The sequence below is a fragment of the Balaenoptera borealis genome, assembly GCF_965194805.1.
Source record: "Balaenoptera borealis genome assembly, chromosome: 8".
Lineage (NCBI taxonomy): Eukaryota > Metazoa > Chordata > Mammalia > Artiodactyla > Balaenopteridae > Balaenoptera > Balaenoptera borealis.
Genome location: NC_138865.1, coordinates 16,464,112 through 16,476,186, shown reverse-complemented (window position 1 = coordinate 16,476,186; position 12,075 = coordinate 16,464,112). Strand labels below are relative to the sequence as shown.

Here is a 12,075-nt window from a genome sequence, read left to right as displayed (position 1 = left end):
GGAAAGTAACCTTTAAAATTTGTACAAAAAAAATTTTTTTTAATTTTTTTAAAAGAATGTGTTCCCTGGCTAGAAAGACCCTCCCCTCCAACTCTCCGTTTTCACACGGCCCTGCTAGAATTGGTCTGTCCCATGTGCCTGTCACTCCAGCCACGCGCATCACATACCAAGAGCCAAAAGGGTTCCCAGTCTCCCTGTCGGTGAGCAAGAGAAGGGCTTCAGAGCTCCCTCTGCTTATCCAAGAAGTCTAAGAGAGCAGGACCTCAAAGATCTTCCTCACTTCTGGGCCCCCGCACCACCAGGAGCTGTGGCTGGTGGCCGGAAGCCCCACGCCATCCAGCATGAGGTGAAAGCTCAACTTCCCCGAGAGATGACCGGCCAATCCCAAAATGCCCTCCTGCCAGGGCTCTGCTGTCACTCAAGCCCCATGGACCCAGTGGGTTCCCAGCCTTTATCCCCACTGCTCTGGTGCCCGCCCTCCTCAAACCGGCCCCAGCAGTCTTAGCCCAGGCTCCCTAATGTCCTCCGCTTTCTGTCAGAACTTTCCCCTCACCTCCACCCCATGTAGCACACGGCCACCCCAGCGCTCTCCGGGGCCCCTGCACTTTTGGAAGCAGGCCAACCCACCAAAAGTCAATTTGATGAATGGCAAATTCACTGCAAATCCATTCGAAAGAAATCAATTGCTTTTGAATATCATTTTATATTTTGACAAATTTTAACCACTGTCAGAATTTTCTCCAGTTCTGCAAAAGGCATATTCGTCTTGACTTTGTGTTTCTAGCAATTAAAAATTAAAACTTCATTACAGTATTTCACGTTTGAAGGGACTTTTTTAGCCACTTTTGAAGGCTATCTGTTCTTTTAAATATAGTCTTGGTGTGATTTTCTTTTTTTTAATATTTAAGATTTTTACCATTCTCATACCAATTCCCACAATGGCTTATCAGCTTTAATTCTGAATTTATAACAACTAAAAATCAAAATTGAGTTATTTCATATTGATGTGGTCCACCTTAATCCTTCGTCAGCCTTTTTTTTTTTTTTTTTTGCGGTGAATGAAGGTAGGACCGGAAGCACCAATCGTAAGCTAAATTTTTTTACTGATTACAAAATATACTTTATTGCTCTAAGAAGTCTACATCAACTCCTGATGCTTAAATTCCCAAAAACTGAATATATCTTAAAATACAGCAATGAAGACCATTTGCAAGAATCTTCAGAAGCCATGAAAACCATTCAAATGTGAATTTCTAAAAGCTTTACAAATGATGAGAAGAAGCAAGTTTTGGCAGATTCATAAATCTGGTAACATCAGAGATTTGGTCATTTAGCACACTGATTTTGGAAGCAGTGACCGTTGGGCAGCTCCGGGCCCAGAGGTGGTGGGAGTCCTGCTTCCTCCGCAGGGTCATTTCTGGGCCATTTCTCCTCCTGTGGGACTCCTGACACCAGTCCACTCCCCTACTCCTCCTTGGCACTGTCATCTATGGACCCCATCATTCCCCACTGCCCTCTCTCAAGAATGATCTCCCATCCAGCTCACCGTCCTCCCTTCCTCCTCTTCCCAAGCATCCCGCCCAGGGGCTCCCCCTCCACACTCCGCCTCCCTGCCTGCAGAGCTCCCATCCCACCCCTGACTTGGCTCCCCTTTCCTCACTGGCCCTGGTCTCAGCCTCCTTTGCTAGCGCTTCCTCTATGCATGAAGAGCCCCAGCCTCCCTCTCTGTCTATACTCTCCCTAGGTGACCTCATGGTTCTGTAAATACCATCTGTATGCTAACGATTCTCAACCTATATATCAACCCTGACCCCTCCCAGGGCTCCAGGCTTACATCCAACTGCCTACCTGGCATTTCCAGGTGGAGGTCTAACTAGCATCTCAGCACCCACGTGGTTGAAAGAGAACGCTGGAGCTCAGCTCCCGCCCCCAACCTGCTCCTTCCCTCATCTTCTCCATCCTAGTAAACAGTGGCACCATTGTGTTCAAGCCTAAATTAGCAGAGTCATCCTTAACTCCAGCCCCACAACAGATCCCAGCTCCTCACGTCCTCTCCTCTCCTGCCGTCATAGGATGTGGACCACTGTCACAGCTCTTAGCCACTCTCCCGGCCCCTGATCCACTCCCCCACAGCACAAGAGCAATCTTTTCCAAAGCATAGATCACACAGTGCTACTCTAGTATCTAAAATCCTCAAACGTTTCTCATTACTCTTAAAAAGAGACCCAAACTCCTTAACTCGCCTGCAGCATCTCAGGGGCCTGGCCCCTGCCTGCCTCTGTGGTCACCTCCCAAATCATCACCTCCACCTCAACACTGTCCCAGCCTGTGGCCTTCCCTAAGCCCCGCCCTCCACCACCCACATCCCCACCTGGCCTTTCCCCAGCTGTTCCCTCTGCCATTCCCAGGCCTTCCTGTGGCTGGATCCTTCCCGGGAGTCACACTTTGGCATTTCCAATCCAGAATAGCCACCAGGCACCTCTGCTCGTCATGCTATTTTAATCCTTGCTTAGCATTCATCACTATCGTACCTTTTATTTTTGAGAACTTGTTGGCTTGCTTGGTTTTTCTGTCTTGGGCTAATTGAACGTAAGCTCCACTAGAGCAACAGGACTCCTCTGTCTTGTCCACTGAGGTATCCTCAGCACCTAGATCAGGGGATGGCATGCAAGGGATGCTTCGTGAATCTGAGGGATGGACTCACACACACGCCGTTTCTGCAGAGAGGGTACCTAAGCGCCCAGAGTGCAATGACATAACCTCCAGACTGTAGCAAGCCGAGAAACACACACATAAGGTTCAGACTGCTAATTTTTGTTGATCAGGAGAAGGATGGCCTCCCATCCCTCAGTATTCACCCCTGACCACTGTTCCCAGGGCTTCCCTAAGAGGTCAGAAAGAGGCCGAGGGCAGCGCTTGTTCCCCGAGGGAAGGGCCACACACACTCCACTTTCCCACTCAGGCCTCTCCATCCCTGCCTCCTTCCCCTCCTTCCCTCTCCACATGCAGAAGGAGGCCACTGCCAAAAACCCATAAACACACATCACCCGACACACACACCACACACACACACACACACGCACACACACCACACACACACCACCCCACACACACATAACACTCTACATACGCACCACCCCACACACACATATAACACTCCACATACACACCACACACACACATACATACCACCCATGTGTGTACCACACACACTTATACTCCCCACCTACACACTACACACACATATACACTCGACCCCAGTCAGATCTGTTCCTTTCTCTACACACTCATGGGGTTAAAAGAACACGTTGACAGAAAGAGAAAAATAAATATCGTATGCTAACACATATATATGGAATCTAAAAAAAACTGGTTCTGAAGAACCTAGGGGCAGGACAGGAATAAAGACACAGACATAGAGAATGGACTTGAGGACACGGGGAGGGGGAAGGGTAAACTGGGACGAAGTGAGAGAGTGGCATGGACTTATAAATACTACCAAATGTAAAGTAGATAGCTAGTGGGAAGCAGCCGCATGGCACAGGGAGATCAGCTCGGTGCTTTGTGATCACCTAGAGGGGTGGGATAGGGAGGGTGGGAGGGAGACACAAGAGGGAGGGGATATGGGGACATGTGTATATGTATCGCTGATTCACTTTGTTATAAAGTAGAAACTAACACACCATTGTAAAACAATTCTACTCCAATAAAGATGTTCCAGAAAAAAAAAGAACACGTTGACAGATAGGTTGGGAAGAGCATTCCCAGAACAGTTACTCAAATCCTACTTTCCACCCAGATAAATAAGGTGAGCATGGTTCCTGGCTAAGCCAGGAGGAGCATGCCTGGGGCGGGGCCGGGGCGGGACAGGGCGGACCAGAGCCCTGCAGAGCCACCTCAGGAGCCATGAAAGAGCTGGCAGGCCCAGCCCAGAACTGCCCACACCCCCGCTGCTGGCAGAGCCTGCCTATCCGCCCAAGGGGAAGCAAGTAGGTGACCCTAGAAGATGCTATTTGAAGGGAACCAGAAATACCTTTCCCCCTCAAAGACCTCACCCCAACCATGGCACCTGAACTTCTACCATTAAAAAGCCTCTCTTTGGGGTTAAATTTTGTTATCTCCTGGTTGTTGTTGTTTTTTTTAATCCCAATTTCTTCCTTGGACATGAAGACAACCAAACATGAAGCCACTGACACCCTGCTCACGCCTTCTGCGAGCAAATCCTTCTCCTGGCTGGGGGAGCCCGGGGAGGGGGGGCACGGAGAAGAGGAAATGACAGGGAAGAGGGGAAGTGCTTGGCGCCCCTGATGGAGCAGCTGGCGTCCTCCTGTGGGTCCCAACTGCTGACCAGCGCGGCCAGGGTCACGGGTCCCCTGGCCCGCCCTCCCTACTTCCCCCCGCCCCACACCCTCTCCTGGGCCATCAGACAATTCCTCCCTGAAAGGGGGGGGCGTAAGAGGTGACAGAGCTGCAGCTAAGGCCCAATTCTCATTGACACTCAGAGTCTCTGACAGCTGTTAGAAGAAGAATGTGGTTTTGAAATTTAAATAACATGCTTCTGCATTCAGCTCAAGGAGACAACCTGAGGATAAGCAGTTTATCGCCGGAGCCACCATGCAGGTGGCAGGGAGACAGGCTGCCTGCTGCCTCCACTCCTCCCCTGCCCTCTGTGCCCAAAGCCTCACCGCCTCCTCACCGGGGCCGCCTCGGAGTGGGGTCTCTGCGAGGCACCAGCCCACCTGCTGGACCTCGCTCGCCATCTTCTGCTCAGCAACCCCAGGGAAGGAGGGGCTGGGGGCACAAAGGCTCGGCAGCCCCTCAGCGGAGCCAGGGAAGGGAGGGGGGCTCCCTGGGCATCCAGCGGAGTTAAGCCAAGCCCGACCCTCTCCCAGCCCCATGTATAAACATGGCCACTCAGGCAACCTTCACAGGGGACTGACTCTTGAGCCCGGGGCTAAGCTCCTCCCCGACCCAAGGGCAGCTCAGCCCCTGTCCACACACCCAGCCCCAGAGCCAGGCTGTCACCTGAGCTCTGTCCCGGAGACTTCCTGGGCAGGAGTCCCAAGGGAGGAGACCCTAGAGACGCCAATCTCCCATCTGCCACAAGGTCTCTAGTCACCGTCCTCTGAGCCCGCCAGGCCCAGAAGGTATGCGGTTCCTGCTGAGCCTGGCCGGGCCTCCAAGCCATGATGCTGTGATGCGGCCGGGAATGTCATTCCCAGATCCCACTCTCTCCTCTTCCGAGACTTTGCTGATTTTCCCCAGGCACCACCTACTGCTGCCTCCCTTGAGCTCTCAGGGTTACTCTACCACCATTGACAAACCACCCAGTGGGCGTCTAAGTGGTGTCCGCCTGCCCCACAAGCCGGTAAGGACACGGTCTGATGCCTTTCAAAGCAGCATCTTAGGTAGCGTCTGCACCACACGGAGATCCAGCCCCAGCCCCACCTCTTCCACGAAGCCCTCGTGAGCTTTCCTTTCCTTCTCTAAACCTCAGGGCCACCTGACAGGCGGCCCACACGGGACGCCTCAGACTTGCCTGGACCTCTTAGCCAGCCTCCCTTCTGCAGTGCCAAGGGCTCACACTAAACCACTAGCTCCCCCCAGCCCCTGACAGCGTCACCTGTGGCCACCACCTAGGGTGCTCCTGGGCTCTGGCGCCCTGTGGGATGCACACGTCATCACCCATCCTTGCAGGGCTCCATTTTACAGATCAGAAAAATGAGGTTCAGAGTCAAATGACCCACCCTGTGGTCAACCAGCGGGTAGGGCAGGACCAGGATTCAAACTGGGACCAGCAGGCCTCCAAGTCCACCACCGCCCTCTGGTCCAGGATCCTCCATGGATGGGTGTCAGGAGCACAGCACAGCACTAGACACCCAGGGGAACACAGAGAGAGGCGTGGGTACAGTGACACAGAGACCAACGCCCACAATCAGAGGGTGAGCGCTGTAATAAGAACCAAGTGCAAGGGCACAGAGTGGGAGGGCGGTGTCCCTCAGGGGCCATCCGCAAGGCTTCTTGGCCGGGGTAGGGTTCCCTCCTCTCCTGAGCCCCCAAAAAGGGGACCACTGGAGCCTCCAACTAGAACATCCCCGGGCCTCTCCTGGCTCCATCCAAGCAAGATGGCCCACCCTAGAGGCTTGCGGCCAACTGAGGCTGTCGCCACCCATCGCTTCTTCCTCCACCCCACAAAAGGCCCGAGCCCAGGCCTCTTGCCAGCCTCCCTGTGTCCCCACCCAGTCACAATGCAGCTAAGGCCACAGAGGCTCAGCAGGAGCCCCAGGGACCTACTGTCCCCTGCAAATCTCCCCGTCACCTCCCACTCCAGCCCCCACCCAGCACTAGCATGGGTGGAAGGCAGCCTCACGTCACCAAAAGCCAAGCAGCCATCTCCCAGACGCAGGCTCCAGGCCGGCCCTACCCCAGCCAGCCAATGGCCTTTGGAGAAATCACTCCATAGTCAGTTCTAAGAAGCTACGTGTTTTAGTGCAACGTGTCAGGCACTGGAGCAGGCATCTACCTGCAATTTCTCATTTAGTCCTTACAAAACCCGAGCAGGTAAGTTTTGCTATCACCCCCGTGTTGTGTAAGAAGAAACCCGGGCTTAGAGGTAAGGCCCCTGCCTGAGTTACGCACTGGGCAGGGATAGAAGCAGGACTGAATCCCGGTCTAGTCCATCCCTTCCCTTGGGGCCTCAGTTTCCCTTTTTGTCAGGTAAGGGGTGAACTTAGATGATCTCCAAGTTCCCCTCCAGCTATAGAAAAGACAAGACGTGTTTGCATAAATATGCTCCATACCCATGTATCTCCAATGCCTGCATCGGATGCCCAAGGCCCTGGAGGCCCCCAGCCTCACCAGAAATGCAGAGGCAGCGCTCGCTGACAGCCCAGCCCACACCACCTGCCTGCCGCTTCTCCCGGTCCCTGAGGCACAGCCCAGCGGTGAGGGAAGCCACTGTCTGGCCCTCCCAGGACTTTCAGCCTCACTTTGATGGTTTCACCCCACGTGGATGGAGCATTTCCCTTCCCTCACTGTCCGCATCACCCCTCACAATCTCTCTCTGCCTGAACCATCTCTTCTTTCCCTAAGAGGCCTTTCTCTCCTCTCTCCACTTTGTTCCATCCTCTCCTGCCTCCCCAGATGGGACCAGCTGGGACTCAGTATTCACGGGGTCACAGGCGCTTGGGGAGGGAGGGACTCTCAACTTCAGCTCCTGCACCCAAGGGACCCCTCTAGAGGAGCATCCTCGGCAGAGAGGACGGCTGTCACTCTGCCTGCATCCATCCTCACGGACTCCTCTGTATCGACCAGATCAGTAGCCATCCCCTTCTCATTTTACAAATGTAGGCACTATAGCTCAAAGAGGCCCAACAAGGCCTCCAGAAACACGCCGTTTCCCATTTCCAAGGGCAGTTTAAATTGCTAGAAACAGGACAAACCTCATTACAAACTTCATTTCTTCTCCGTGAAATCTCCCTTCCCGTCTATAAGGCTAGGGAAGGACATCTGGATCCCTCCAACAACTCTGTCCCCACTGTTCAGGGCAGAGCCAGACTGCTTCCCTCCCGGCCTTGGACTTGGGATTAACTGGACACCAGGAATCCCAGACCCATTCACTGATCCCAGCGCCTGTCTCTGAACTGGGCAGACAGGAGGGGAGGACTCGCCCTTCCCCCAGGGCCTCGGCGTCAGAGAGTGTTGGGGGAACCCCGGCAGCTTTCTTTGCCAACAGAATCCCAGCTGGGCTTTCGAAGAAGCCCGACAGAGAGAGCAGGCCAGAGGGAAAGAAGAACACACGTTCCAGGACGCCCCGAATTCTCAGATAGTAGCAACTCGGCCCCAAAGATACAAGACCATCCTTCTCCAAGTCCCTGGGCCCCGACTGGGGGTAGTGCGACCTAGAGGAGCCTCCACGGCCCACACCACAGCCTTTCCACAAAGAGATGGCGGGGGGAACGTCATACAGCCACATGTAAGTGTGTAGAAGTGGGGAGGGACGCCATACAACCCTGCAGGGAGGATTGCTATCATCCTGGAGCATCCGTGCTGGACCTGGGGTCCCCCAGACCAGGCTTTCCCAGGCAGCGAGCCACAGGCGGGTGATACATGAGCCCAGATACTGACCCCTCAGCCCGCAGGGCAGGCAAGGGCTGTGACCACCTGAGCTCCAAGCGGCTCTGCTCATCCTAGATACCAAACAACACTGCCGCTGTCGGTGTGCCTCGATGGGGAAAAGGCTGCTCTAAGCTCACCTCTTCCTTCTTCAGAAAAGAAATGTAAGGTCTGGAGCAGGGAAGTGACCTGCCCAAGGCCATCAGCTCATCTGTGGCAGAGAATGAGCTGGAATCAGGGTCCCGGCTCCCCATCCAGCCCTCTTTCTGCTGCGTGCTCCCCACCACGGCCCACTTGGTTTCTTGGTGGCTGGGCCAGGGCCTCCCCACCCAGCTATGTACCAGAGTTTCCCCAGATAGAGCCGCCCGTGCACCAACTCGAGGGCTGCTCTGGGTGGAGCGGGGTCAGCAGGGGCAGTGAGGGGGAGCCCTGCCCTCACTGTGGGGAGTGGTCCCCAGGGCCCAGGGATCTACGGTCGTGTGGGGCCCAGTTCCATCTGAGCAGCAGGTGAAGGATGCTGATTCAGCGAGCTGCAGACCAGTAATCTCCTCATTTGTCTTGTCAACATCCTTGTCCCACAGAGTGTCAAGTCCATTACGGAAAGATTTTCTGCCAGGAAGATACTTAGTGTCAGTCCAGGAAGCAGCAGGGGCCTGAGCGGACCTCTGACCTTCAACCTTCAGGGAGCAAGCCAAAGCCATTTCTTCACTGGAGGTAAAGCCAGTGGCTCCCGTCCAGGCAGTAGCACCTGAGCCCATGGTAGGGTGGGAAATGGGTATGTCGGGCCGCTGGGATTTCCCCAACACAGCGTCCACGCGCAAACCATCTCCTCAATCTGCTGGAGCCCCCTAGCACTGCCTCAAAAGGAGTGGCCCAAAACTAATCAGGAAATGTGAGAATCAGAATGTCTGTGCTAGGAGGGGCCTCAGTCAGTCAATCACCCAGTTCAGCCCTGTGGGATGGGCAAGGCTTATCACTGAGTCATCACAGTGCCACAGGCAGAGGCAGGATGGGAACCTCGGCCATCACCCCGCTTCGGGGTATGATGAGAGCCCAGGGCAGGCCACTCAATGCACAGACCATCTTCGAAGTCACCATTCCATCCACCACTAACCCTGCCCACCACCAGGGCCCAAAGGTATGTCCAGATGGTCACCTTTTAGCCAGTGCCTCCCTTCCCATGGGGCCCAGGATTTCTCCCACCAGTACATGTGTATCATCCTATCTCAATCCCTTAGAGCATGCTTTCTCAGTGGGAGAGGAGGGTATCACCCCCAAGGGAGCAAAAATGGGCTCCTGGGTAGGCAAAAAAAAAGTAGATATTACAGTGGTTTGTGGCCCTCCAAAACTCAACCCTATCTGACAAAATTTTAATACTTGGCATTTACTATGGACTAAATTGTGTCCCCTCCCCAAACTCATATGCTGAAGCCCTAAACCCCCAATGTGACTGTATTTGAAGACAGGGCTTTTAGGAGGTAATTAAGGTTAAATGAAGTCATAAGGGTGGGGCCATAATCCAGTAGGACTAGTGTCCTTATAAGAAGAGGAAGAGACCTTTCTCTCTCTCTCTCTCTCTCTCTCTCTCTCTCTCCACCCTCCTCTCTCTTCTTTCTCTTCTCTCTATCTCCCCACTCCAATCCCCCACTTCCTTCCCACCCATTCCCACCCCTACCCTGTGAGGACACAGTGAGAAGGCTGATGTCTGCAAACCAGGAAGAGAGCCCTCACCAGAAACCAAACCTGCCAGACCTTGATCTTGGACTTCCAGTCTCCAGAACTGTGAGATAATAGACTTCTGTCGTTTAAGCCATCCAGTCTAAGGTATTTTGTTATGGCAGCCCAAGCAGACTAAGATAGTATTTCTCTAGTTAGAGAGAATTAACTTTCCTCCTTAGAGGGGCAACAATGAAAACAAAGAAAAAGTTTGAGAAACATTGTCCTAGAGAGTTCTTCATTTGAAAGGGCTTAGGGTCTCACTGGAGAATCTTTCATTTCACAGTCTAGAGTAGTTCTTCTCAACTGGCAGCGACTGTGCCCCCAGGGGACATTTGGCAGTGTCTGGAGACACACTGGGCTGTCACAGCTTGGGGGACTGCTACTAGTGCCCAGTAGGCAGAGGCCAGGGATGCTGCAAAACATCTTACACTGCACAGGACGGCTCCTGCCACGGAGAGAATTACCCAGGTCAATGTCAATAATGTTGCTGTTGAGAAACCCTGGTTTAGAGCAAAAGAAACTTCAGAAGATTTTACATATTGCCACAAAGTGCCTGAAGCCTGAGGTCTGGGGCCCGCAAGCAAGCCCACCCTGGCCCCCTTTAAGCAGCAGTGGTGACTCCAGGAAGCTCATCCCAGCCCCAAGAGTTCCCAAAACTGGAAGGTCCTCCCTAGTGCCCGAGCAGGGGCAGGCTGCCCTGGGTCACCCAAAGGCCGGAGGGAACAAGGCCAAGAAGAAAGAACCAAAAAACTCACTGGGCTCCTGTACACAGACCACGGCCAGCAAAGCTAGAGCTCAAATGGGCCTTCTCACTCCCCAGGCAGGCCAAGGCGGGAGTGGCCAGAGAGCAGAGGCTCTCCTCAGCGGGATTCAAGAAGCAGAGCCCCCAGGGGAGAGGGGAATTTCAGAGCAGAATGGACGATGATGATAGGAACGCCGACAACCACGGCTAACGGCTCCCATGCACTCGGCAGCATGCTGAGCCCTGGACAGCCATTGGTTCACTCTGACCTCATGACCATCCAGCGAGGTAGGTACTCTCCCCTCTGCACCAGAGAGGAAACTGAGGCACAGAGAGGTCGAGTAACTTGCCCAAAGTAGAACAGCTGGAAAGGACCCAGCCAGGCAGGACAGGTGACGAAATGGGAGAGCAATACCACGTTTCAGATTCAAGATCTCCTGCATGGCAAGCTCATTCTAGGCAATTCCTGTAAATGCTTTACGCCACACACAACCTTGGGGATGGGCGTTATGGTTCCCTCTTTACATATGAAGACCCCAAGGCTCAGAGGCGTTCGGGGGCCTGCTGGCGAGCCGACACCTGAGCCAAGCCCCAAGGCCCGATCCACCAACCACGGGGGCCGGAGTAGGTCTGGCGAGGCCCCAGCATGAGCCCACTCACCTGAGAAGATTGAAGCAAGCCTGAAGATGTCCGAGAGGCGGGCGGTCACTGGCTCGTAGGGTGAGGCTTCATAAAACTCCTCACCTAGAAGAGAGAACCGTGTCAGGCCCAGGCTCACATCCTGCCCAAAGTGCTGCACAGGGCAGGTTAGGAATGAAATGCTGCACATTTCACATGAGAAAGGTACTTCTCTCCAACCAGAGCAGGTCAGAACTGCCTAATACATCTCCCTCGTGACCTCTCTGCATGTCCCGGCCTCTTCTAAGGACTTCCGAATGCTTCTGGAAAGAAGGCACAGGGGAGCTGGAACCCTGTGGAAGGCCAGGTACAAATCCCAGGATTTGAAGCCAAAGGACCCTCCACAGTCATTCAGTACAACTTCCTCATTTCACAGGGGAGGGCTCTGAGGTGGCCCAGAGAGGCGAAGCAACCTGCCTGAGATCACACAGCTACTCATGGCGGAGCTTGAGCTGGACTCCAGCCTCACACCAGCATTCTCTCCCATCACACCAGGCTGGCTCTGCCCAGACTTAAGGGGACAGGATTTCCCCTTTGCTTCCCACCAGGCCACCAGGAGAATCTGACTGGCTGAAGGTCCGCTGGGTGGAGGCCTGACTGCGGCTCCTGTCTGACCGACTCCCGACCCGCCTTCCCCTCCACCTGCTGCTTCTCAGCCCTCTCCTCCAGGCTCCGGGGTGCACCAGAGGCTCGGGGAACAGAAAAGCAAGCGAGTGACAGGAGATAAACGGCACAAGGCTGCCCTGGAGACCCACCACCACCTCAGCGGGACTCCAGCCTCCTCTGCCAATGCCTCGGCAGCAAAGGAAATATCCTCTTGA

The 12,075-nt window shown here is 54.2% G+C and overlaps 1 protein-coding gene across 4 annotated transcripts in view; it reads right to left on the bottom strand.

The window, feature by feature from the left end:
• GFRA2 (GDNF family receptor alpha 2) overlaps positions 1 to 12,075 on the bottom strand; it is a 303,828-nt gene that overhangs the window by 279,761 nt on the left and 11,992 nt on the right. For all 4 annotated transcript variants that reach the window (XR_014248092.1, XR_014248093.1, XM_082404471.1 and 1 more), the window contains one exon: positions 11,237 to 11,320. Coding sequence is in view for 2 of the 4 variants with exons in the window: in XM_082404471.1 (XP_082260597.1) it covers positions 11,237 to 11,320 (84 nt within the window). In the remaining 2 variants the exon portion in view is untranslated. The remainder of the gene's footprint in view (positions 1 to 11,236; positions 11,321 to 12,075) is intronic.